The 25,907-nt window shown below is 43.3% G+C and overlaps 1 protein-coding gene across 3 annotated transcripts in view; it reads left to right on the forward strand.

Annotated features, from left to right (window-relative positions):
- Window positions 1-5,273: 5,273 nt before the first annotated feature.
- The window catches only part of LOC115146302 (runt-related transcription factor 3-like), a 91,040-nt gene continuing 70,406 nt past the window's right edge, over window positions 5,274-25,907 (forward strand). Inside the window, exons 1-2 of one of the 3 annotated variants that reach the window (XM_029688302.2) lie at window positions 5,274-5,494; window positions 6,038-6,158. In XM_029688302.2, the coding sequence (XP_029544162.1) occupies window positions 6,101-6,158 (58 nt within the window). In that variant the 5' untranslated portion in view covers window positions 5,274-5,494; window positions 6,038-6,100. The remainder of the gene's footprint in view (window positions 5,495-6,037; window positions 6,159-25,907) is intronic. The other 2 variants (XM_029688300.2, XM_029688301.2) reach the window with 2 other exon arrangements.

Genomic DNA, 25,907 nt, shown 5'->3' on the forward strand with positions numbered 1-25,907 from the left:
GAGGATAATACAGGTGGAGAGTAGAGGAGGAGAGTAGAGGAGGAGAGTAGAGGAGGAGAGTAGAGGAGGATAATATAGGTGGAGAGTAGAGGAGAGAGAGAGGTAGAGGAGGAGGAGTGGTTGAGTAGAGGAGGATAATACAGGTGGAGAGTAGAGGAGGAGAGTAGAGGAGGAGAGTAGAGGAGGATAATACAGGTGGAGAGTAGAGGAGGAGAGTAGAGGAGGATAATACAGGTGGAGAGTAGAGGAGGAGAGTAGAGAAGGATAATATAGGTGGAGAGTAGAGGAGGAGAGTAGAGGAGGTGAATAGAAGAGAATAATAGAGGTTGGGAATAGAGGAGGATAATAGAGGTGGAGAGTAGGGAAGGGTAATAGAGCTGGGGAGTAGAGGAGAAGAGTAGAGGAGGGGAATAGAGGAGGATAATAGAGGTGGAGAGTAGAGGAGGATAATAGAGGTGGAGAGTAGAGGAGGAGAGTAGAGGAGGATAATAGAGGTGGAGAGTGGAGGAGGATAATAGAGGTGGAGAGTGGAGGAGGAGAGATAGAGGAGGAGAGTAGAGGAGGATAATAGAGATGGAGAGTAGAGGAGGATAATAGAGGTGGAGAGTAGAGGAGTATAATATAGGTGGAGAGTAGAGGAGGATAATAGAGGAGGAGAGTAGAGGAGGTGAGTAGAGGAGGAGAGTAGAGGTGGAGAGTAGAGGTTGATAATAGAGTTGGAGGGTAGAGGAGGATAATAGAGGTGGAGAGTAGAGGAGGAGAGTAGAGGATTATAATAGAGGAAGAGAGTAGAGGACGTGAGTAGGGGAGGATAATAGAGGTGGAGAGTGGAGGAGGAGAGTAGAGGAGGAGAGTAGAGGAGGTGAATAGAGGAGGATAAAAAAGGAGGAGAGTAGAGGAGGAGAGTAGAGGAGGATAATAGAGGAGGAGAGTAGAGGAGGATAATAGAGGAGGAGAGTAGAGGAGGATAATAGAGGTGGAGAGTAGAGGAGGATAATAGAGGTGGAGAGTGGGGGAGGAGAGAGAGGATGAGAGGAGAGGAGGAGAGTAGAGAGGATAATAGAGGAGGAGAGTGGAGAGGAGGAGGAGGAGAGATTAAGAGAGAGGAGGAGTGGGGAGGATGAGATTAGAGGGGAGAGTGGATATGGAGGTTAGAGGAGGAGAGTGGAATATCAGAGTGGAGGAGGAGAGTGGAGGAGGATGAATTAGAGGAGGAGAGGATATGGAGGTTAGAGGAGGAGAGTGGAGGAGAAGAGGAGGAGGAGTAGAAGAGGATAAGTTTAATGGAGAGTGGAGGAGGATAATAGAGTAAGAGAGTGAGAGGAGGATAGTGGAGGAGGAGAGTAGAGGAAGAGAGTGGAGGAGGTGAGAGGCGGAGGGGGATAAGAAAAGAGAGTGGAGGAGAAGTAGAGGAGGAGATTAGAGGAGGTGAATAGAGGAGAGAGTGGAGGAGGAGAGTAGAGAGAGTGGAGGAGGAGGGTGGAGAGGGAGAAGAGTAGAGGAGGAGAGTAGAGAAGGAGGGAGAGGAGGAGGAGAGTGGATGAGGACATTGGAGGAGAGTAGAGGAGGAGAGTGGAGGAGGAGAGTAGAGAGGAGGATAATAGAGGTGGAAGGTGGGGGAGGAGAGTAGAGTAGAGGAGGAGTTGGATGAGGAGAGGAGAGGATGAGAGGAGAGGAGGAGAGCAGAGGAGGAGAATATAGGAGGAGAGTGGAGGAGGAGGAGAGTAGAGGAGGAGTGGGGAGGATGAGATTAGAGGGGGAGAGTGGATATGGAGGTTAGAGGAGGAGAGTGGAGCATCAGAGTGGAGGAGGGAGTGGAGCAGGGGAGTGGGGAGGATGAGATTAGAGGAGGAGAGTGGATATGGAGGTTAGAGGAGGAGAGTGGAGGAGAAGAGTGGAGGAGGAGATTAGAAGAGGAGAGTTTAATAGGAGAGTGGAGGAGGAGAGTAGAGTAAGAGAGTGGAGGGGGATAGTGGAGGAGGAGAGTAGAGGAAGAGAGTGGAGGAGGAGAGCGGAGGGGGAGATTGGAAAAGTAGAGTGGAGGAGAAGAGTGGAGGAGGAGATTAGAAGAGGAGAGTTTAATAGGAGAGTGGAGGAGGAGAGTAGAGTAAGAGAGTGGAGGAGGAGGGTGGAGGAGAAGAGTAGAGGAGGAGAGTAGAGGAAGAGAGTGGAGGAGGAGAGTGGAGGAGGAGAGTGGATGAGGAGATTGGAGGAGAGTAGAGGAGGAGAGTGGAGGAGGAGATTAGAGGAGGAGAGTTGTGTCGGAGAGTAGAGGTGGAGAGTGGAGGAGGAGATTAGAGGAGGAGAGTTGTGTCGGAGAGTAGAGGTGGAGAGTAGAGGAGAAGAGTAGAGGATGAGAGGAGAGGTGGAGATTAGATTAGGAGGCTATTGGAGGAGTGAAGAGGAGTGTGTAGAGGAGGAGATTAGATGAGGAGTATAGAGGAGGAGAGGAGAGGAGAGGAGAGGAGAGGAGAGGAGAGGAGGAGAGGAGAGGAGAGAGAGGAGAGGAGAGGAGAGAGGAGAGGAGAGAGGAGAGGAGAGGAGTGTAGAGGATGAGAGGAGAGGAGGAGACTATTGGAGGAGAGTAGAGGAGTAGAGTGGAGGAGGGGAGTGTAGGAGGAGATTAGAGGAGGTTAGTAGACGAGGAGAGGAAAGGATTAGAGTGGAGGGGGAGAGTGGTGGAGGAGGGGAGAAGAGGAGGAGAGTGGAGGAAGAGAATAGAGGATGAGAGTGGAGGAGTAGAATTAGAGGAGGAGAGTGGACGAGGAGAGTAGATAAGGAGAGCGGAGGAGTAGATTAGAGGTGGATAGTAGAAGAGGAGTGTGGAGGAGGAGAGTAGAGGTGGAGAGTGAAGTAGGAGAGAAGAGGAGGAGAATTGAGGAGAGTAGAGAAGATTAGAGTAGGAGAGTAAAGCAGGAATGTCTTGGAGGAGAGTCGAGGAGGAGAGTAGAGGAGGAGTGTCTTGGAGGAGAGTAGAGGAGGAGTGTAAAGGAGGATTGTCTTGGAGGAGAGTAGGGGAGGAGTGTAGAGGAGGAGAGTAGAGGAGATTAGAGTAGGAGAGTAAAGGAGTAGTGTATCAATCTAGACTGTAAACTGGAAGTGGCACCACAACTCTGTGTTCTGGGCTGGTTAAAAACTCAGAAAGACTCTTCACTAGAGTAACATCTCTACATGTCAAACAAGTCACACTTCAACCCATGTTTTAACCAGGCTCTCTGGTACACTAAATTATAGTTCCACTGAGAGCTGTCATCTCCTGGTCTCCTGGCGATGTGCGGGAAGCGCGGGCTGTGGAGGTGTGAACAGGGTGCTGTGAGTTGTGTGAGGTCAAGTCAGAGGCCTGTAGTGGCCCAGGAGATGGACTGATAAAAGCTTTGGGGACTGTTGTGACCTCAGCCTTCGGTCACACTCCCCGATACCGTGTCTTCCCCCGTCCCCGCGTTGTCACCTAACCAAAGGAAACTGCTATTTTACAGGCCAGTGTGGGCTCTGAGGCACACACACACACAGACCAGAACATGGAGCACACAGTTCTGTCCAGCAATTAGCACACAACCACGTGAGGGTCAGGAGTCACACGCTACACATACAGAAACATGTGTGAAAGGATAATAGATTTCCTAAATGATACACAACAATATTCACAAATGCATAAAATTCCCAAGTAGCACATACATATACATGCATGCACACGCACACACACACACACACACACACACACACACACACACACACACACACACACACACACACACACACACACACAGGTTGCCAAGGGTCACATGACTGCCCAGACAGTGGTTGTGGGTCGTGTTGTCCCATGGCCAGACATGGTTAGGATGACTGGGAGAGAGAGAGAGGAGAGGGGGGACGTTTTGGCAGCTTGGCTGGCTTACCCACCCCCACCTACAGTATGACGCGCACATGCAGTGTCTAGTACCTCAGAGGGCAATGTCTGTCTGTCTATACTCTTAGAAAAAGGGTTGCAAAAGTTTTTGGTTTCAGGTAGAACCCTTTTTGGTTCCAGGTAGAAAGCTTCAGGGTTCCATGTTGGGTTCTACCTGGAACCAAAAGGGGTTATTCAAAGGGTTCTCCTACAGTATGGGGACAATCAGAAAAAACAAACATTTATGATCTAGGTAATACCTTTTTTTCTAAGAGTGTATTTGTCTGTCTGTCTGGTTTGCTTCCTGAATTTCTACATGTTTTTATTATAAATTATAAATTAACACATGACTCTACAGAGCCCTGCCCAGAGTATGAGCTTTCTAAAAGTGTCAAAACCACAATCAGGTTAAGTCCGGTTTAGATATTTGAGGGAGGGTGGGGTGGGGAATTCACAGTCATGTTTTGCTCAAAATCATAATGCATTTTAGTAAATTATGTAGTAGTGGATCCATGTTTATACATTTTCTAAATATTTAATAAACTTGTTGATTTCTCCTTTGTCCTGTACTACAGGTGTGAAATAAATATCCCTAAATAATTATATTGTGTGACAGAAAGTAGAAAAGAATAGTGAAAGGGATAGTGGGAGAGAGAAATAATAATACCTGAGAGGAGAGGAGAGGAGAGGAGAGGAGAGAGGAGAGGAGAGGAGAGGAGAGGAGAGGAGACAATAACAACAAGGAGAGGGTAAACTGAAGTGCTGGAACTGCCTCTTCTAATGAGGCTAAGATTAGGATCCTATCAAGTGGTAAGTGAGGGTGGAGGGTTGGTTTTGTAGGCCCAAAACCACCAGTTCTTACAAACACAGATGTGCAGTGAGTCAGACATATACACAGAAACACACAGTCTCTCTCTGAAGGAGCTCAGAGACAGAACCCTCTCTGCTTTGCTCTGCTTCTTTCCTCTCTCCTTGAGGCAGCAAACCCCACTCATCTCCCTACACTATACAGCACTCTCTCTCTCTCTTATGATCTCTGCTTCTCGCTAACGCTTTCTTATTTCTGTTTCTCTTAATGTGTGTTTAATGTTTTTCTGGTTGTTCACATTGGGTTTCGGCACCCTCTGATAAAGTGGCGTAGGCCGCTGCCTGGTTTGAACTTAAAAGAAAGTAGAACATTCAAAACTTGGCCAATCTTTGACCAATCAAAAGACAGAGAGAAAGGAGAGAGGGAAAGAGAGAGCTGTGGAAAGTAAAAGCAAAGAGGAAAAAAAGAAGCTACACAGAGTAAGAACGAAAATAAGAGAGAGAGGAGGGGAGGAGAGGCCCTGTGACCTCACGTGACATGTGACGCGGGCTCCACCACTCAAGGAGGGGAGCTGGAGGATGGCGAGGATACAGAGAGAGCTGTGGCTTTAGCCGGCGCTAGTAAACACTGACGCTCCAGTCAGGTCACCACCGTGGGACACCACGTCTCCTGACAGAGAGAGAGAACCTAGGTAACCTCAGAGCCACTGCCCACTGACGGACCGGACCAGCACAGCACCACACCTCCCTGCCACCCTACCCCAGGCCGCTAACAGGACGTTCAGATCTGATACAGCAACGGTGAGTCCACTGGAAGGCCAGAGTCCTGGAGGGGGACGGTGCCACTGCACCTCAGTATAGCCACACTCACCCTAACTCTCCCAGACTCTATCATTCTCTCTCTCACTCTCACTCTCCCTCACCTTATCATTCTCTCTCCCTCTCTCTCTCTCTCTCTCTCTCTCTCTCTCTCACTCTCCCTCACCTTATCATTCTCTCTCCCTCTCTCTCACTCTCTCTCTCTCACTCTCCCTCACCTTATCATTCTCTCTCACTCTCTCTCTCTCACTCTCCCTCACCTTATCATTCTCTCTCACTCTCTCTCTCTCTCACTCTCCCTCACCTTATCACTCTCTCTCCCTCTCTCTCTTTCTTAATGCCTTATACCCCTGGTGCAGCAAACATATGCTGCTCTCTTTGCAGGCTTGTGGCTAGGGATTCCTGCGGTAGTCACAAACCCCAAATTCTTGGTAGCAAACAGGCTCTGAGTTCCAGGATCTGTCCTCTCTTGCTCTCCTCTCTCTCACTCTTTCATTCTCTCTTTCAACCCCTGTGTCTCTCCAGGGTTGATCATTATCAACTGTAGAGGGCTGGCGACGACTCTGGCACCACTTCAGGCACGAGGACATGGCTTCTAACAGCATCTTTGATTCCTTCGGCAACTACGGCCCCACTCTACTGAGAGGTAAGAACTCTTTCCTTCTCTCTATTCTCTCTCTCTCTCTCTCTCTCTCTCTCTCTCTCTCCCTCTCTCTCCTCTGTCACGTCTGTGGCTTGAGGTGTCAGAGAGAGAATGATATTGGCGGCTCTGGCGGTCCCCTCGTTCCCAGTTGTTTAAAATGTCTGTTTGGCAGCAGAAGGAGTGTGAGGGTTTGTGTGTGTGTGTGTTTGTGTGTGTGCACGTGTGCGCATGTGCGTGTGTGCGCATGTGCGCGTGTGTGCGTGTGTGTGCGTGTGCGTGTGTGTGTGTGTGTGTGTGTGTGTGTGTGTGTGTGTGTGTGTGTGTGCGAGTTTACTTCAAAACAAAAAGGGACAGCAACACCTCTGAAAGTGAAACTTTATTTTGGTGTTTGAGTAGACCCTCTCTGGTATCCTTCCACCACACGAATGTCCTTAACGTTCCTATTTAATTGGATGAAAGTTGGCATTGGTCAGTACAGTAGCTGAGGCCGTTAGACAGGGTCGTTACAGCTTTGGGCCTCAGTGCTGTGTTTTATGTAGTCTTGATGGTGCACACCGTAATGGGCTTCCTACCACAGGCATCAAGTGGGAGATTTTCTAGCTCTCTGGGAGAGTAAGAGGAAGACTGACCAGCCTTTACTGGAACACAGCAATACAATAAAACAGAAAGAGAAGAAACATTGGTCTGTCTCCTACACTACTTACAGGAGGTACTCTTGGCCTGTGTGGTGAGGTGAGTGCATTACACTCATGCTGAAGACTGCTCTTAATGAAGGAGCCATTTGTTTCCATGGTTACCTCAATCCAGCAGCCCTTACTTGGAAGTACATCCTACGTTGACTTCAAGTTAAGTTAGAGAATTGTTCAGCTGTTATAATAAAACAATAAATTATAAGATTATTTGATAATAATGTAGTAAAATTAGATTACATGTAGTGATAGATGATTCAATTAGGTGTTTAAGTGAGTGTTGTTGTGAGAGAACCTCAGCCAACACCTTGCACAGTTATTTCAAACACTCTCAACCTTTAGATTTAGACAAGTCAGATATTCTCCTATGACAACCAGAACATACACTCCCTTACTTACACTCCCCTATTTACACTCCCCTACATACACTCCCATACGTGGTTATTTGGACAGTGAAGCTAAAACTTTTAATTTGGTTTTATATTCCAGCATTTTAGATTTGAGATCAAATGCTTTATATGAGGCAACAGTACAGAATGTCACCTTTTATTTCAGGATGTTTTAATTCAACTCTGTTTTACCATTTAGAAAGCACTTTGAAGAATCTACTCCCTCCATTTGAAGGTGTAATAAGTATTGGGACAAATTCACTTATAGTGTATTACATTTAGTCAGAAGTTCAGTATTTGGTCGCACATTCCTAGCACGCAAAGTCTCTCACCATTACCAATAACAATGGAGGTTAGGGTTTTCTTGGGAGCATGATAATTATGCATCTGTAACTTTCTCACTCATTATTATTCACGATTTATTCATGATTATCCATAATAATGGTAGCATTCACATCAATGTAAAAGTATTCAGAAACATATTCTATTATTATTTACAATAAAAGTGACTCCAAAATGACATAATACATTATTTCCCATTAATTTCTTTTGGGCACAAGATAAACTAAAACACAACCAAAACAAACTGAAATTGCATCCAACGATTTTGTAAAGTCACAAGCTTAACCTTCATTGCATGCTAGGATAGGACAAAATGCATTTAATGCCCTGTAAGTGAATTTGTCCAAATACTTATGACACTTTCAAATGGGGGGACGAGATACATAAAGTGCTTTCATTTCTAAACGCTAAAAAAATATGTATAAAATACCCTCAAATAAAAGGTGACATTCTGTACTGTCGCCTCACCTAGAACTCTGCTCTACAATCCAAAATGCTTGAGTATAAAGCCAAATTAAAGGTTTTAGCTTCACCGTCCAAATAAATACAGTTGAAGTCGGAAGTTTACATACACTTAGGTTGTAGTCATTAAAACTCGTTTTCAACCACTACACAAATTTCTTGTTAACAAACTATAGTATTGGCAAGTCGGTGCATGACACAAGGAATTTTTCCAACAATTGTTTACAGACAGATTATTTCACTTATAATTCACTGTATCACAATTCCAGTGGATCAGAAGTTTACATGCACAAAGTTGAAAATTCCATGGCTTCTGAAAGGCTAATTGACATCATTTGAGTCAATTGGAGGTGTACCTGTGAATATATTTCAAGATCTACCTTCAAACCCAGTGCCTCTTTGCTTGACATCAAGGGAAAATCCAAAGAAATCAGCCAAGACCTCAGAAAAACATTGTAGACCTCCACAGGTCTGGGTCATCCTTGGGAGCAATTTCCAAACACCTGAAGGTACCACGTTCATCTGTACAAACAATAGTATGCAAGTATAAACACCATGGGACCACGCAGTCGTCATACCGCCCCAGGAAGGAGACGCGTTCTGTATCCTAGAGATGAACGTACTTTGGTGCAAAAAGTGCAAATCATCCCAGAACAACAGCAAAGGACCTTGTGAAGATGCTGGAGGAAACAGGTACAAAAGTATCTATATCCACAGTAAAACGAATCCTATATCGACATAACCTGAAAGGCCACTCAGCAAGGAAGAAGCAACTGCTCCAAAACCTCCATAAAAAAGCCAGACTACGGCTTGTAACTGCACATGGGGACAAATATCATCGTTATGTTTGGAGGAAAAAGGGGGATGCTTGCTAGCCAGAGAACACCATCCCATTTGTGAAGCACGGGGGTGGCATCATCATGTTGTGGGGGTTCTTTGCTGCATGAGGGACTGGTGCACTTCACAAAATAGATGGCATCATGAGGAGGGAAATTATGTGGATATATTGAAGTAACATCTCAAGACATCAGTCTGGAAGTTAAAGCTTGGTCGCAAATGGGTCTTCCAAATGGACAATGACCCCAAGCATACTTCCAAAGTTGTGGCAAAATGGCATAAGGACAACAAAGTCACGGTATTGGAGTGGCCATCACAAAGCCCTGACCTCAATCCTATAGAAAATTTGTGGGCAGAACTGAAAAAGTGTGTGTGAGCAAGGAGGCCTACAAACCTGACTCAGTTACACCAGCTCTGTCGGGAGGAATGAGACAAAATTCACCCAACTTATTGTGGGAAGCTTGTGGAAGGCTACCCGAAATGCTTGACCCAAGTTGAACAATTTAAAGGCAATGCTACCAAATACTAATTGAGTGTATGTCAACTTCTGACCCACTGGGAATGTGATGAAAGAAATGAAGGTGAAATAAATAATTCTCGCTACTGTTATTCTGACATTTCACATTCGTAATATAAAGTGGTGATCCTAACTGACCTAAGACAGGGAATTTTTACTCTGATTAAATGTTAGGCATTGTGGAAGACTGAGTTTAAATGTATTTGGCTAAGAAGTATGTAAACTTCCGACTTCAACTGTATGTAGGGGAGTGTAAGTAGGGGCTATGTAAGTAGGGGCTATGTAAGTAGGGGCTATGTAAGTAGGGGAGTATAAGTAGGGGATATGTAAGTAGGGGATATGTAAGTAGTGGAGTGTAAGTAGGGGAGTGTAAGTAGGGGCTATGTAAGTAGGGGAGTGTAAGTAGGGGATATGTAAGTAGGGTAGTGTAAGTAGGGGCTATGTAAGTAGGGAAGTGTAAGTAGGGAAGTGTAAGTAGGGGCTATGTAAGTAGGGGAGTGTAAGTAGGGGAGTGTAAGTAGGGGAGTGTACGTAGGGGAGTGTAAGTAGGGGAGTGTAAGTAGGGAAGTGTAAGTAGGGGAGTGTACGTAGGGGAGTGTAAGTAGGGAAGTGTAAGTAGGGGAGTGTAAGTAGGGTAGTGTAAGTAGGGAAGTGTAAGTAGGGGAGTGTAAGTAGGGGAGTGTAAGTAGGGGAGTGTAAGCAGGGGAGTGTAAGTAGGGGAGTGTAAGCAGGGGAGTGTAAGTATTACATAGTTTCCTCTCTTTTTAGCTGCTTCAAAATTTGATATCGTATTATTTTGCTATCAATCTAAAAAGTCCCTAACATGCCATTTTAACGAGAGCACGTCGCTGTGAGAGTCACTGAGCCATTAATCTGAGGAGGTCTGGGAGATTGGTTCCCACTGTTTCTGCTTCAACAAAAAATGGCAAAAAAATCTCCACTTTATTGAGGCCTGGTTGTTGTGTTAATTAGAGACAGCCACAGGAGAAGTACTACCAGCTCCTAATTGTTTGCAGAATATATCTTAACATTTCTGGAGCCCCGGTTCCCCCGCTACCCACACAAACTCACACACATTCACACACACACACACACACACACACACACACACACACACACACACACACACACACACACACACATACACTCCCATCTGCCGCTCATATGAAAACAAGCCTCTGATATCCCTACTGGAACCACAGTACAGTGAGCAGAGTGACAGAGGATGGTGTTCTAGTGTTCTCACAGCTCAGACAGCTACTCAGTCATTTATAGTTTCCTCTTGACAAAGCCGCATCTCTGCACCATATCTTTCTCTCTCTCTCCTTCGTCCTCTTTCTCTGCATCACTAAGTATGCCTCTCTCTCTTATTCCTCCTCTCTTTCTGCATCCCTCTCATCTCTTCATTGTTGATTATCATGCAGTCGTGAGGTTGTAGTTGTTGGTTGATTATCCTCCATTCAAGTATTAACATGTTACTCTTTAATGTCTGAATAAGATCTGACTTGGGATCAGATCTCATACTTAGTAGGGTTCTTTTGTAATGCGATTCGGATGCTTGATTTAGTTTTTCAGAAGTATCACTGTAGCAAGAAGGGAAACTGATGTGCATGCGAAAGATAGGCTGGAAACAAAGAGAACATTTAAAGCTGTAATCTCCATTGGAAATCATTAGTGAATATGCAATATCCTTTTACAATTCGTTCAGTCTAGAAAATGAAACCAAACTGTAACAGAACAAAGGCCAAAAGTCATTAAATCCTCCAGTTCAATTTGAAAGCATTTCAAATAAAGACTACCTCATGTAAGCAAAATACTCTGGCGGTTAGTTTAACAACTTGCATTAGACAGGCGTAGCAATTTGGCCAAGATCTTCTTTTTTTTGATTGAAATCAAACTGTAATTAGGAGGAACGGTTTGAAAAAAATCAAGGAGACTGCTTAATGTTTGTGGATAACTTTATGCTTCCAAGTCCTGACTTTAATCCTATGATACATGAATCCTAAATGGAAATGTGGCTGTACAGTGCATTCGGAAAGTATTCATACCCCTTCCCTTTTTCCACATTTTTTTTTACATTAAACCCTTATTCTAAAATATATTAAATAAATGTTTTTTTCTCATCAATCTACACACAAACCCCACAATGACAAAACGAAAACAGGTTTTTAGACATTTTTGCAAATGTATTAAAAAAAACTGAAATACCTTATTTACACAAGCATGAGACTCGAAATTGAGCTCAGGTGCATCCTGTTTCCATTGATCATCCTTGAGATGTTTCTACATCTTGGTAAATTCAATTGATTGGACATGATTTGACAAGGCACGCACCTGTCTATATAAGGTCCCACAGTTGACAGTGCATGTCAGAACAAAAACCAAGCCATGAGGTTGAAGGAATTGTCCGTAGAGCTCCGAGACAGGATTGTGTCAATGCACAGATCTGGGGAAGGGTACCAAAAATGTCTGCAGCATTGAAGGTCCCCAAGAACCACAAAGAGTCTTCCTAGAGTTGGCCGCCCATCCAAGCCTAGCAATCGGGGGAGAAGGGCCTTGGTCACCTTTCCACAGAAGTGACCAAGAACCCGATGGTCACTCTGACAGAGCTCCAGAGTTCCTCTGTGGAGATGGAAGAACCTTCCAGAAGGACAACCATCTCTGCAGCACTCCACCAATCAGGCCTTTATGGTAGAGTGGCCAGAGGGAAGCCACTCCTCAGTAAAAGGCACATGACAGCTCGCTTGGAGTTTGCCAAAAGGCACCCAAAGGACTCTCAGACCCTGAGTTGAGTTGAGTTGAGTTTATTTTTATTTTTACAGGGACAGTGCACATTAATCAACATTTCAGTAAAAGTGACGGTTTTAGCCACCAGGCTCATTTTCAACCGCAGTCCCTGGGCAGGTTATTCAAAATAATTACAATAACAATACAGACAATCAATGAGCAGTGAGCACAGTCAGAGCAACATAGGACAAGCAGGACGTAGCATGCAGACAGAGCAACATAGGACAAGCAGGACGTAGCATGCAGACAGAACAACATAGCACAAAAATCCATAAAAGCAACAGTGTTTCCACACCTCACAAGCTACAGACAACAGACAACATGGAAAGTGGCAATACACAACTAGGGATTATGTCTGATTGGCCTTTAGCCATGTCTTCATGTTTTTTGTGAAAGTGTGATCGGTGGTGCAGTTATGTGTGTCTGATGGCAGTGTATTCCAAACATGGGAAGCTCTCACAGATTGACTAAAGGTGCTTTTCCTTAAGGGAACTATACCATGAGAAACAAGAGAAACAAGATGCATTGGTATGATGAAACTAAGATTGAATTATTTGGCGGAATGCCAAGAGCATCTCTGGAGGAAACCTGACACCATCCCTACGGTGAAGATGGGGGTGGCAGCATCATACTGTGGAGATGTTTTCCAGCGGCAGGGACTGGGAGACTAGTCAGGATCGAGGGAAAGATGAACGGAGCAAAGTACAAAGAGATCCTTGATGGAAAAGCTGCTTCAGAACACTCAGGACTTCAGACTGAGGCGAAGGTTCACCTTCCAACAGGAACTTGGCACACTACCAAGACAATGCAGGAGTGGCTTCGGGACAAGTCTCTAAATGTCCTTGAGTGGCCCAGCCAGAGCCCGGATTTGAACCCAATCGAATCTCTGGAGAGACCTGAAAATAGCTCTGTAGCGATGCTCCCCATCCAACCTGACAGAGCTTGAGAGGATCTGCAGAGAAGATTGGGAGAAACTCCCCAAATATAGATGTGCCAAGCTTGTACTGTTATACCCAAGAAGACTCAAGGCCGTAATCGCTGCCAAAGTTACTTCAACAAAGTACTGAGTAAAGGGTCTGAATACTTATGCAAATGTGATAAAAAAATCAATAAAAAATAATACGTTAGCAAAAATGTCTAAATACCTGGGGTATTGTGTTTAGATTGATTGAAATAATTTTATCAATTTTAGGCTGTAACATTAAAAAAAATATGGAAAAAGTCAAGGGGTCTGAATACTTTCCAAATGCACTGTATACATCTTATCAGAAGTCATTAACTTTTTAACTTGACTAGTTCAGAAAATTGTCAACATCAAAAGTTATTCAGAATTGTTTCAATATCTATCTCTATTGATTAGCAACTCAAGAGAGATCCTGTATAGCTTACACATTGATTAATGTGTTCAGAAATGTTCTGAATATATAAATAAAAGCACACGCAGAAACCCTGTCCATAAGCAAGTATAGAATGATATTCTTAGTTCCATCACATTAAGCAGCAGTATATCTCAAGCTGAGAAGTGAACACATATGAACATGTGATGTGCAACATCTGATGCGCTTTGCGTGAGAAAAGAATGTGCTTCACCTCAAAAACCTCACTCCTGTAGCACAGAGAAGGGGAGAGAGAAAAGAGAGAGAAAAGAGCGAAGAGAAGTGAGAGAGGGACACTGAAGCTCTTACGGTATTTATAATACTAGGTCAGTTAGTACACTATGGCTGAGTGTAAGTGTGCGAGATGGAGAGGCTCTCTAAAGGCGCTAATCTGATACAGACGAACAGCTTGTGTCGTTCTCCAATAATAACCACAATGAGGTTACACCTGCTCCTCTCTCTGCTCCTCTCTCACAACAGACCTGTTATCCAGAGACACACCAAGCATCCAACCATTACTGGAGATATAACCATCTGAGGTATGCTAAATACTCACAGAACTAACATTAATAGCTTGGTATCTCAAATTCTGGAAATCTTGTTAATACGAGTAGGGGAAAAAAGCCCACACTCACTTTCTTTATGGACTTTTATTGGGTTACAAACCTTCCACTTTGGCTGTATTCAGTGTTTGAGCCAGGTGATGTACCTAGTTTACAGTGAGTCGGATTGGGCATAGGCACTGGGTCATATACTTGGTTTGGTTCCCTGACTACTTTTCCTCCTAGTTGTTTTCCTCCTAGTTGGGAAGCTTGTTTTCCCAGCAGGCCCTTTAGACAGGAGGACGTTTAGACTGTAACGCTCAGGGGAGCCAATTCCTTTGTGTCAGAAAAAAGGCCCCAGTTTATTAGGTGGGAATGGTTTTATATGTTTGGCTTGTTGCACTGTATGAATGAAAGTTAATTTCTGTGTGAGAAAAAATGTGCAATGCTTCGCCACGGTAGTAGTGGGGTTATTTTGGTGGATTCTGGGAGGTGGTCTGGTTAGTTCTACAACTCGGAAATTAAAAGCTGAAGGAGTCATGATTGTTAGAATTGTGTGAGAAACTTTGGGTAAAACCCTCAAATTAATTCTTTAACATTACGGAAAATCCTCAAGATGAATTTAACGTAAGGATCAGATCTTTGATGCCAAAAACATTACAAAGTTATTGTGGCAGTGTCATAAGTTACTAGACAGTAGCTTACTATCAAAAGTGTAGAAATCTGCAGTGAGGAAGAATGGCCCCTGGGGAATTTATTAATCACTTAGACATGTGGTGTGTTTTTTCCTCCCTCCTAAATGAATAATATACTTAATTGGAAGCCAGTCAAAGCCTTTCTGCCGAGCGTCAGGCCTTCAAAGCCAAAACATGGAGATTGGCTGAGTGAGCTGAAATCTGTAACCAGATATTAAGAGTTTCAATATTCGAAAGCTAGGCAAATAATGAAAAACTCACAACGGCCACCGAGTAGCGGAATCCTGTCTCCAATTTAGCCGAGTATAATATCTATTTATACAACTCTGAGGGCATATTGGATGGGAGCAACGCTCTGGACTTGATTAGTGTTGTAAACGTTTGAGGTACTTATTTACTTTTTGGACTGTCTCATCGTTTTCACTGTCTGTCAATACCCATTGATGGGAAACGCCTTCAGGGTTCGCCAACAAGATGGCTTCCAGGTAGAGGAAGGGAGGAGACATTTGCTGATTTTGTGGTCAATCAACCCCCAAACCCCATCTCCCCTAAATTGTTTGGCTGAGCATGTTAAACTCTATATAATGTTGGTCAAGGTTAAAGTTGTGCTAAGTGTTGTAGTAAATAACATTTTCTGGTGGTCAACCAGCAACCACAAGGCTCCAAGTTGAACCCTTTTGGGTTCTGTGGAAAGGGTTCTACATGGAACGCAATAGGGTTCTACCTTGAACCAAATAGGGTTCTTCAAAGGGTTCTCCAATGGGGACAGCTGAAGAATATTTTTTGTTTGGACAAGTAAGTATTTTGGAAAGGCGAACAACTTATATTTCCATCAACAAACATCACTGGAGGGGTGACCAACATGTTTCTGAAATGAATCTTGAAAACAAACTAAAGATAGACTTTGCATTGCATGGCATGGCTGGTGTGTACTGTGAATATGATCTGATGCTGGTTCCTGGCCAGTGGGCCATTGTGACAGACTGGATAAAGAATGAAGAAAGCTGTATGTGGAGTCTCAGCCCCTTTAGCACAGTTCATCCAGAGTTAGACTGCACGTTACGAGCAGCTCTCTGATTGTCTATGGCAGTTCTGAGGAGACTGTACGCTGTGAATGTATGCTAAATACATTACCACACCACCCTCAGACGAACAAAAAGGAGAAAATATGTATTATACCCTTCCATAATAATTACAGAATGAAATAATTGGTATGGTGAGAGACACAAATGTTCAAGTCTGTCATGATACAATGCACTGGGATGTCAGCGCAATTTATAACGTCTAGACAAGTTATTTAAACTGGGACCCTTCGATGTGGAAAATAAATATCGGAAAAGGAACACTAGCAAGCAGGCAGGAAATTATTCAGACGACGACAATATGTGGATAACTGGATAATGAGATAGAACTGATCACAATATAGTTTTTTATTTGATATTTTAAAGTCTCCCATCTACTATATATGGCTGCTATATTCAGACGAATAATTTCTTTAAGTTTAATCACCTTCTCTTTAAGAGCTGATAATATTTCATTAGGCCCTTATGATGCTGTTGGTTAAATCCACATCATTACTATCGTGCTCTTCATGACCTCATCCCTTTCGTCTGAGAGACAGTTGAATTATGAACGAACCCAGGCTGTTAATGTTTTATTTCACTTATTATGCAGTTGTATAACATATGCCCTAAGCTACAGCTGGTTTCATGCAATGAGGCAGCTGACATTTAGGGACAAGCAACAGTCTAATACCACCAGTGATCATGGCATAGTGACCTAAGTGTGGCAATAATTAAGTTACATGAAGATGATATAAGTACTATTAAGTCTTAACTGCCATGTCATTATTACCGTGTAATTAACTATGATTTCAACATTTCCCAAACAAGTCCCTAGTTAGAAGTGTTGGGCTAGTGAAGGAGAAATTAGATCATAACCAACAACTAATTTAAAGGAAATTAAAGAGTGAAAATGAAGATACTTCTTGAATATAAATTCATTATATGTAGTTTGTAAGGCTATCTTGTGAACAAGATTAAACAAACCTAGACAATAATTGGAGTCCATATGACCTGAATTGGAAACTTCTAGAGCATGTTGTTGATTTTCAGAAGGCATGACCCCCTCCCTGCATGCTTAGTGGGTACCGTTAAACAGATGGTTTGCAAAACATCCTATCTGTAGCCACAACATAAAGACAAATCAGCCCATTTAGGATAGTGTATGACAACTATTGCGGCTTTTAGTTTATTTTCACATTCAGCTCATTTCAGTTGCCTATGTACAGTATGACACATCTGGTCATCTGGTTTTAATGTGGAGACATGGAGCAATTCAACAGCAAAAACAGGTCAAACTGAACGTTAAGACTGAAGACTTTTTTCCCTTCATTACAAGAAATCTTTAATCTTGCTCAAAACATCGCCCATCCCTCTTCCCAAAAGCAATAAAAAAAAAAGTTAATTACGGTGGAGGAAAAATGCAGATAATGATAGGATATAGAAGCTGTAGGCTATGAAATTGTTTTTTATACTTTTTTCTCGGTTTTTCAAAGAAATATCTCAAGTTGTTTACGTTTAGTTAATTGTCTTTGGTGCAATGAAACGCATGATTTAGGGATGTGACAACCTGCCCAAAAAAGTATAAAAAGTTATTTCAAGAGACGAACATTTCAGAAATGGGAATTTTTACTTCTTGACTTTTTGGACAAAATATTAGTCATAGTGAAACTGTCCTCTGTGAACTGAACCCTCTTTAATGTACTGTACTTTAAGACTATATTTGGCAGATATAAGGGATTTGGCTTTTACATTAATGTCTTCAAGCAAATGCCAGTTTTGTCAAATGGGTAGCTAAAAATGAACGACGTTTGTATACTGAAACTCAATACTGAAAAGGCCATTCTACAACGGGTTAGTCAAAACTAACAGTGTGTTGAGACGCATTCTAAGCCATACTAAAACGTCAGTTTAGCACAGGTAAGCCGATGACGGAAAAATGGGAATCTTGTTTTCTGTTCCATCTGAGGAATCCCTGCTCATTCACTGTCCCATCAGCCAAGCCAGCCAATTCATTTACTGGATCTCCACTGTGAAAGGCATCTAAACATTATTTCCCCTTGCTTCTAGCCTAACATTTGGTTGGTGTTTTGTACAAATGTTTGCTGTCTGTCTCTCGATATTTGCAACATGGATTCAATTTTGGACATCTTTTCTCAGCCAGTCGAAATCATGAATCAGCATGGATGTATACAAAGAATTGTCAACTAGAAAAAAGTGTTAAAAAAACTAAATGAAATGCAGCTACTTTTCTGTTATTCTAGCTGCACGGTTTGACGCAACTGTGTTAGCAGTAGTTGGCTAGCTAGCAAGCAAGAGATAAGAATGTTGCCAGCCCGCATGGCAACGGAACATTTAGATTGAACGACTGGGTATAGACTGGGTCGCATCTCTGGCAACCTAACCGATAGAATGAATGGCCAGGCAGCTTGACTAGCAAACACATGTGTAGATGTGTCGGGACTAGGCTGAGGAATGAAACAGTAGCCTATGAATACATTTATCAAAATAACGTTTAAAAAAAAAAATAGGCAACCCTCAAGGTTGTGCAAAACGACAAAACAACTTTTTTAGCATGGCTGTGCTGATTTACGGTACTCAGTTCAGCCTCGTACCTACAGTATGAATGCAGCACAACCGTGCTAAAGAAGTTGTTTAGCTTGCCCTCTCGTGTACAATTGCTTTATTGATAGTGAACATGACAAAGAATACTAAGAATGAAAAGAATTCTACAAAAAAACTATGTAAGAAGAAGTATTTTCCCCCTATAAGACTGACCTGAGGTAACCTTGGTGTGGATCTGTACCTTCTCTCCAGCTGCTCAGTTCTGTAATCCCTCAGCAGAAAGCCCTACACGGGGGAATACCCCCCCCCCACCCCCCACCCCCCCCACCCCTAGCTATGGAGCAGAAGTGGTCCCTCTATCCCTTCCCATTCTCTCTCCCTTCTCTGTCTAGTGCTAGGTCACTCCATCTGGCTCTGAAACTCTTCTCACAGACAGGACACAGACAATCACGCACGTCGCACACACCCATCACACACGCAGCCCTCTCCACACACACACATACAGACACACACATGTCCAGACAGCTGACTGTGAGTATCTCTGTGTGCTGAGTCAGAGAGAAGTACTGTACAGTGTGTCAACATGATGACCATGTCATTCTCTCCCTCTCAATCCTGTCTGTCCTCAGTGTAATAGTCAGTAAGAGGTCACAGATGGCCTCCTGTTGATTTTATAACAGTCCAGGAAAACCCACATTTGGGGTAAACGCTGACTTGTCTAAAAATACTGTGTTGTAAACCATGCTCCCTGGCAGTGGTGATGAATCATTTATTCTCCCCTTCTCCCCCATACTGTCAAACACCAACACACCATCAGCTGAAAGGTAAACCACTGTGATTTAAATCCTCACAAACCAGACTCCGCTCTTCGCGGCCACACAGCCTACACTGAACCTGAATGTTACCATCAACAAGAAACCTCTTATCTTCACACCATCTCATCCACCATCCCTTTGGCATTGAGACAGGATGTAGACTACAGGGCTACCCCTGCTAACGTAACCAACCAATAACCAAGCCGACAGAAAGACTTGTGTGTTACATGTAGCTAGGGGCCAACCAACGATCCTTTAATCAGCATCAATTTAACAGCAAACAGTCAGTCAGTCAGTAGACTAGAAGCCTGTTATGGGTTTGATCAGGCTAATCACCACACAACCAGCCAGACTCCATCCTCCTGATTGGATTTATAAACGCTTGTTTGTTGTCATCGTCGTTAGCCTGGCCCGCCCTGGCACTGAGGAGCCCGAGTGGCCGAACACAGCAATCAGAGGATTACAGATGTAGGATCTTAATTTGAGCCAGTTTGCTACAACAGGAAAGTAATCCTGCAGCAACAGGACATATTAATTATTATGTGGGTTATAATTAATGGACATTTTTGTAGGGGTTGATACCTTTTTCGTAAGGGAAAACATAGTTGGAAATGTCTAAGTGTAGATTGCAAACTTCAGAAGCCATTTTAAACCTCAAATAGACTACAAGTTTTACATGTACTGCATTGCAGGAAAGTTCTCCCACAACAGGGTGACCAAATTAAGATCCTACATCTGTAGTGATCAGTTAGGTCTTCTCAGAGGCTCTGAGTCACAGAGAGAGAGGAAAGGTAAGTACGCTACACTACATGGGGCAAGGTGCTAACTACGCATGGGCAATGCCACTAGGGATTAGTCACAAAGATTATGAGAGGAAACACTCCGTCACTACGGAGCTCATAGAGAGGCAGAGACAGAGACAGATGAATGGAATGGAGAAAGAGAGTCTCCGTCTGTCCGGACACTGTGAAAGAGACAAGAATTCAATAAAAATCACAGCGATGATGCTGATGAGATGATGCTGATCCCTTTACTTATTTTGATTGAATTCAAACTCAGTTGGGTTCAATTTGATGATTGACAGTAATAATTTTGTGCACAAAAGACAAGAGCAGTTTTATTGCAGGTGATAAAAGGATTTACTGTATGTCTGTGAGTCTCCTGAGCTCTTGAAACTCTCTGACGGAGAGGAGGAGCCTCACCCTTCCTGCATCGGGATGAAAGCCTTCAGGCCCATTGCAGGAGCTCGCTGCTTCCAAGAGTTGTCTCACGTCTGCAGTGGAAAGTGCCATGGACAGTTGTCAGGAAACAGGCCCTGGGTCACTGTTTGATTCTAGTCTTGCTCTGTTGTGAGCCAGACAGGGCCGGCGAGATTGAAGTACAGTGAAGAGGGAAATAAATGGGATTTCAATATATGGAAATGCTTTTATGCATCTTTACACTTGAAAGAGTGTGACAGAACCTGGGATGACCTTTGTTTAAATACACAAACAAGGACGAAAGAAGTTTAACGGGGCGGGATAGCTGCATAGACAACAGATGAGATAGTGACTAAGTGAGTGTGTGTGTGTGTGTGTGTGTGTGTGTGTGTGTGTGTGTGTGTGTGTGTGTGTGTGTGTGTGTGTGTGTGTGTGTGTGTGTGTGTGTGTGTGTGTGTGTGTAGACAGTATAATAGGCGCATTACATTGGCACAGTCAGGGATTAGGGATTGTTTGGTGAATTCCTTACCGGCTAGCCTTTTCTTCTTAGCAGTCATACCACTCATACGTGACATACCTTGTCTTGTTCCTTCATATTTCCAGAGGGAAGGGGCCCTATGCTCCACAAAAAAATAAAAACATGTGGCTTTTGTTGCAGGAAGGAATGAACAACAGCATTCCGTGAGCAACCACATGAAAGGTCCCTCTCGCCACGAGGCTAAACGAGGGCAGGCTCCCCTGCCTCCTTCTCCTGACGCGACTGTGACTAATTAACTACAGAACAGAACTGACACTCCAGTCTATACATCTTCTCTTCTCCTCTCTCCTCTCTTCTACTCCAACTCTCTCCTCCCCTCTGTTTAGCTTTCCTCCTCTCTCTCCCTCTCCATTCTCTTCTCCTCTCCGCTGCTCTGCTCTGCTCTCTGCTCTCCTCATCCACACTGTTTAATTGTATAGGGCTCCACTCTGTGTTACGGCAGAGGGGACAGCCACACACGAGCACAAAGGGGCATTGTCTGCTGGTGAAAATGTGGTTTACAGGCCCAGCTATAATGGCTTGGCGGTTGCTGGCAGCCATGCGTGCTTCCTAATATTCGGTTCACATGCGATTTCATTTTGGGAAAACACTGAGTTATGGGGCTTTGCCTTTGTGCAAGAGGGACGCCTCGCCTCACAACTTATTTTTGGAGCCGGCGGGCTCGGGACTCAGCCAGCCTGGCCTCAAAGACGAGACGTAACATAGTAGACGTAAATCTGTGACAGCCAGTTTAGGATGATATGTTATGTTTGGTATTGTTCCATATGACAGAGGGTTAGGGGAGAGTGGAATAAGTTGAGCCAAAGGGTTAGTTGAGCCACCCATTGTTTCTAGGAAAGCATACACAAAACAAATCATGTGACCAAATATTTAAGAAGAGGTCATCATTTCAATAGTCAGAAGAAAAAAAAAGTTTGATTGAATAGCCCATGCAAATGATGATTACATATTGTCAGTTTTATGCATAATATGCAGTGAATTTTTGCAATGTGTCACGCATATGAACTCAAGATGGAGCAGACACCATCATGCCCTGTGTATACAAATGTAAAACAAGCACGGGTCTATCCCTTCTTGAGGTTCTTTAGTGAGCAACCAAGGAAGGGAGAGAAGGGGAGAAGTTCAGTACCAAGGGATGAAAGAAATGTACCTTATGACACTTAAGAAGTATATTGAGTAGCAGAGGAACACCAGGTCTCATCTGATGACATGGAGTCTGAGCTGAATAAAGAGAGGCTGTGACAGAGTAGCAGAGGAACACAAGGTCTCATCTGATGACATGGAGTCTGAGCTGTATAAAGAGAGGCTGTGACAGAGTAGCAGAGGAACACCAGGTCTCATCTGATGACATGGAGTCTGAGCTGTATAAAGAGAGGCTGTGACAGAGTAGCAGAGGAACAGAAGGTCTCATCTGATGACATGGAGTCTGAGCTGTATAAAGAGAGGCTGTGACAGAGTAGCAGAGGAACACCAGGTCTTATCTGATGACAAGGAGTCTGAGCTGTATAAAGAGAGGCTGTGACAGTGTAGCAGAGGCACACAAGGTCTTATCTGATGACAAGGAGTCTGAGCTGTATAAAGAGAGGCTGTGACAGAGTAGCAGAGGCACACAAGGTCTTATCTGATGACAAGGAGTCTGAGCTGTATAAAGAGAGGCTGTGACAGAGTAGCAGAGGCACACAAGGTCTTATCTGATGACAAGGAGTCTGAGCTGTATAAAGAGAGGCTGTGACAGAGTAGCAGAGGAACACAAGGTCTCATCTGATGACATGGAGTCTGAGCTGTATAAAGAGAGGCTGTGACAGAGTAGCAGAGGAACACCAGGTCTCATCTGATGACATGGAGTCTGAGCTGTATAAAGAGAGGCTGTGACAGAGTAGCAGAGGAACACCAGGTCTCATCTGATGACATGGAGTCTGAGCTTGATAGAGGCGATGACAGAGTAGCAGAGGTACACAAGGTCTCATCTGATGACATGGAGTCTGAGCTGTATAAAGAGAGGCGGTGACAGAGTAGCAGAGGAACACAAGGTCTCATCTGATGACATGGAGTCTGAACTTGCTAAACGTATCAAGAATCTCACGGACCAGTTTAATAGGCTTAGTAGCCTCAAATGCAGAGAATTTGCTCTACGATTTGGCACATCAAAACAACATCTCTGGCCTAGAGAACTGGTGAAGAAATGGAAGGGTAAGTGATATTGTCGAATCAAATCAAATTTTATTTGTCACATGCTTCATTTACGGGTCCTTATCCAACAATGCAGAGTTGGCTATATACAGGAAGTATCAGTACTGAGTCGTTGTGCAGGGAACTAGGTAATTACATGGCTATATACAGGAAGTATCAGTACTGAGTCGTTGTGCAGGGTACTAGGTAATAACATGGCTATATACAGGAAGTATCAGTACTGAGTTGTTGTGCAGGGTACTAGGTAATAACATGGATATATACAGGAAGTATCAGTACTGAGTTGTTGTGCAGGGTACTAGGTAATAACATGACTATATACAGGAAGTATCAGTACTGAGTCATTGTGCAGGGTACTATGTAATAACATGGCTATATTAAGGAAGTATCAGTACTGAGTCATTGTGCAGGGTACTAGGTAATAACATGGCTATATACAAGAAGTGTCAGTACTGAGTCATTGTGCAGGGTATTGGGTAATAACATGGCTATATACAGGAAGTACCAGTACTGAGTTATTGTGCAGGGTACTAGGTAATAACATGGCTATATACAGGAAGTATCAGTACTGAGTCATTGTGCAGGGTACTAGGTAATAACATGGCTATATACAGGAAGTATCAGTATTGAGTTGTTGTGCAGGGTACTAGGTAATAACATGGCTATATACAGGAAGTACCAGTACTGAGTTGTTGTGCAGGGTACTAGGTAATAACATGGCTATATACAGGAAGTATCATTACTGAGTCGTTGTGCAGGGTACTAGGTAATAACATGGCTATATACAGAAAGTATCAGTACTGAGTCGTTGTGCAGGGTACTAGGTAATAACATGGCTATATACAGAAAGTATCAGTACTGAGTCGTTGTGCAGGGTACTAGGTAATAACATGGCTATATACAGAAAGTATCAGTACTGAGTCGTTGTGCAGGGTACTAGGTAATAACATGGCTATATACAGAAAGTATCAGTACTGAGTCGTTGTGCAGGGTACTAGGTAATAACATGGCTATATACAGAAAGTATCAGTACTGAGTCGTTGTGCAGGGTACTAGGTAATAACATGGCTATATACAGAAAGTATCAGTACTGAGTCGTTGTGCAGGGTACTAGGTAATAACATGGCTATATACAGAAAGTATCAGTACTGAGTCGTTGTGCAGGGTACTAGGTAATAACATGGCTATATACAGAAAGTATCAGTACTGAGTCGTTGTGCAGGGTACTAGGTAATAACATGGCTATATACAGAAAGTATCAGTACTGAGTCGTTGTGCAGGGTACTAGGTAATAACATGGCTATATACAGGAAGTATCAGTACTGAGTCGTTGTGCAGGGTACTAGGTAATAACATGGCTATATACAGGAAGTATCAGTACTGAGTTGTTGTGCAGGGTACTAGGTAATAACATGGCTATATACAGGAAGTATCAGTACTGAGTTGTTGTGCAGGGTACTAGGTAATAACATGGCTATATACAGGAAGTATCAGTACAGAGTCATTGTGCAGGGTACTAGGTAATAACATGGATATATACAGGAAGTATCAGTACTGAGTTGTTGTGCAGGGTACTAGGTAATAACATGACTATATACAGGAAGTATCAGTACTGAGTCGTTGTGCAGGGTACTAGGTAATAACATGGCTATATACAGGAAGTATCAGTACTGAGTCGTTGTGCAGGGTACTAGGTAATTAAAGTAGTTATGTACATATATAGTAGGGGTGAAGTGACTAGGCAACAGGATAGAAAATAGACAGTAGTAGCAGTGTATGCGTGTGTGTGTGTGTGTGTGTGTGTGTGTGTGTGTGTGTGTGTGTGTGTGTGTGTGTGTGTGTGTGTGTGTGTGTGTGTGTGTGTGTGTGTGGCATCAGTGCGCATGTGTGTGGGCCGCTCGTTCAGATATCAAGCGTTCAGGTTTCAGGCGTTCAGGCTTCAAACATTGAAGTATATGTTTTCAAAATGTTTCAAACAATGAAGTATATGTTTTCAAAATGCTTCAAACAATTAAGTATATGTTTTCAAAATGCTTCAAATAATTAAGTATATGTTTTCAAAATGTTTCAAACAATTAAGTATATGCTTTCAAAATGCATGCTGCCTCCAGCTCACATTGCAAAGTGGTGTGTGACACGCTGATAGCCTGCCTACTTTTGCCTATGCACTTGAATGGCGAATGGGAGGCGCGCTTAAATTACCAGCTAAGAAATACACATATGAACTATTTTTTATCGTGCCAATCAAAATGGTTTGAACACGCAATTGCATTTAGAGCTGTTGAGCAAAATGACTGGGCTTATAACAGCATGTTTCACTCCAGCAGAAACAAGTTGAGGAGCTGCAGCAGCTCCAGTGTTGTCTGGCAAATCATATTCTGCTCCAAACAGGTTCTGTATTCTGTGCCCGTGTGATAGGATACATAACAACGCCCCAATTTAATTCCCACAAATGTAGCTAATTAATCTAGTGGGCGGATGTGTGTGTGTGTGTGTGTGTGTGTGTGTGTGTGTGTGTGTGTGTGTGTGTGTGTGTGTGTGTGTGTGTGTGTGTGTGTGTGTGTGTGTGTGTGTGTGTGTGTGTGTGTGTGTTAGTGCTGAGCAATTAACCACATTTTTTGTTACCGAAATTGGTTAAATGATTTGAATTCCATTTTGTTACATTTTTTTTCTGTGAGCTGATGTGCAGTTTCTGCAGAGATAAATTAGATCAAGTCTGAACTGTGCAATATAGTAGTGAGTTGTAGT

Source organism: Oncorhynchus nerka, linkage group LG18, assembly GCF_034236695.1.
Source record: "Oncorhynchus nerka isolate Pitt River linkage group LG18, Oner_Uvic_2.0, whole genome shotgun sequence".
Taxonomy (NCBI): Eukaryota; Metazoa; Chordata; class Actinopteri; order Salmoniformes; family Salmonidae; genus Oncorhynchus; species Oncorhynchus nerka.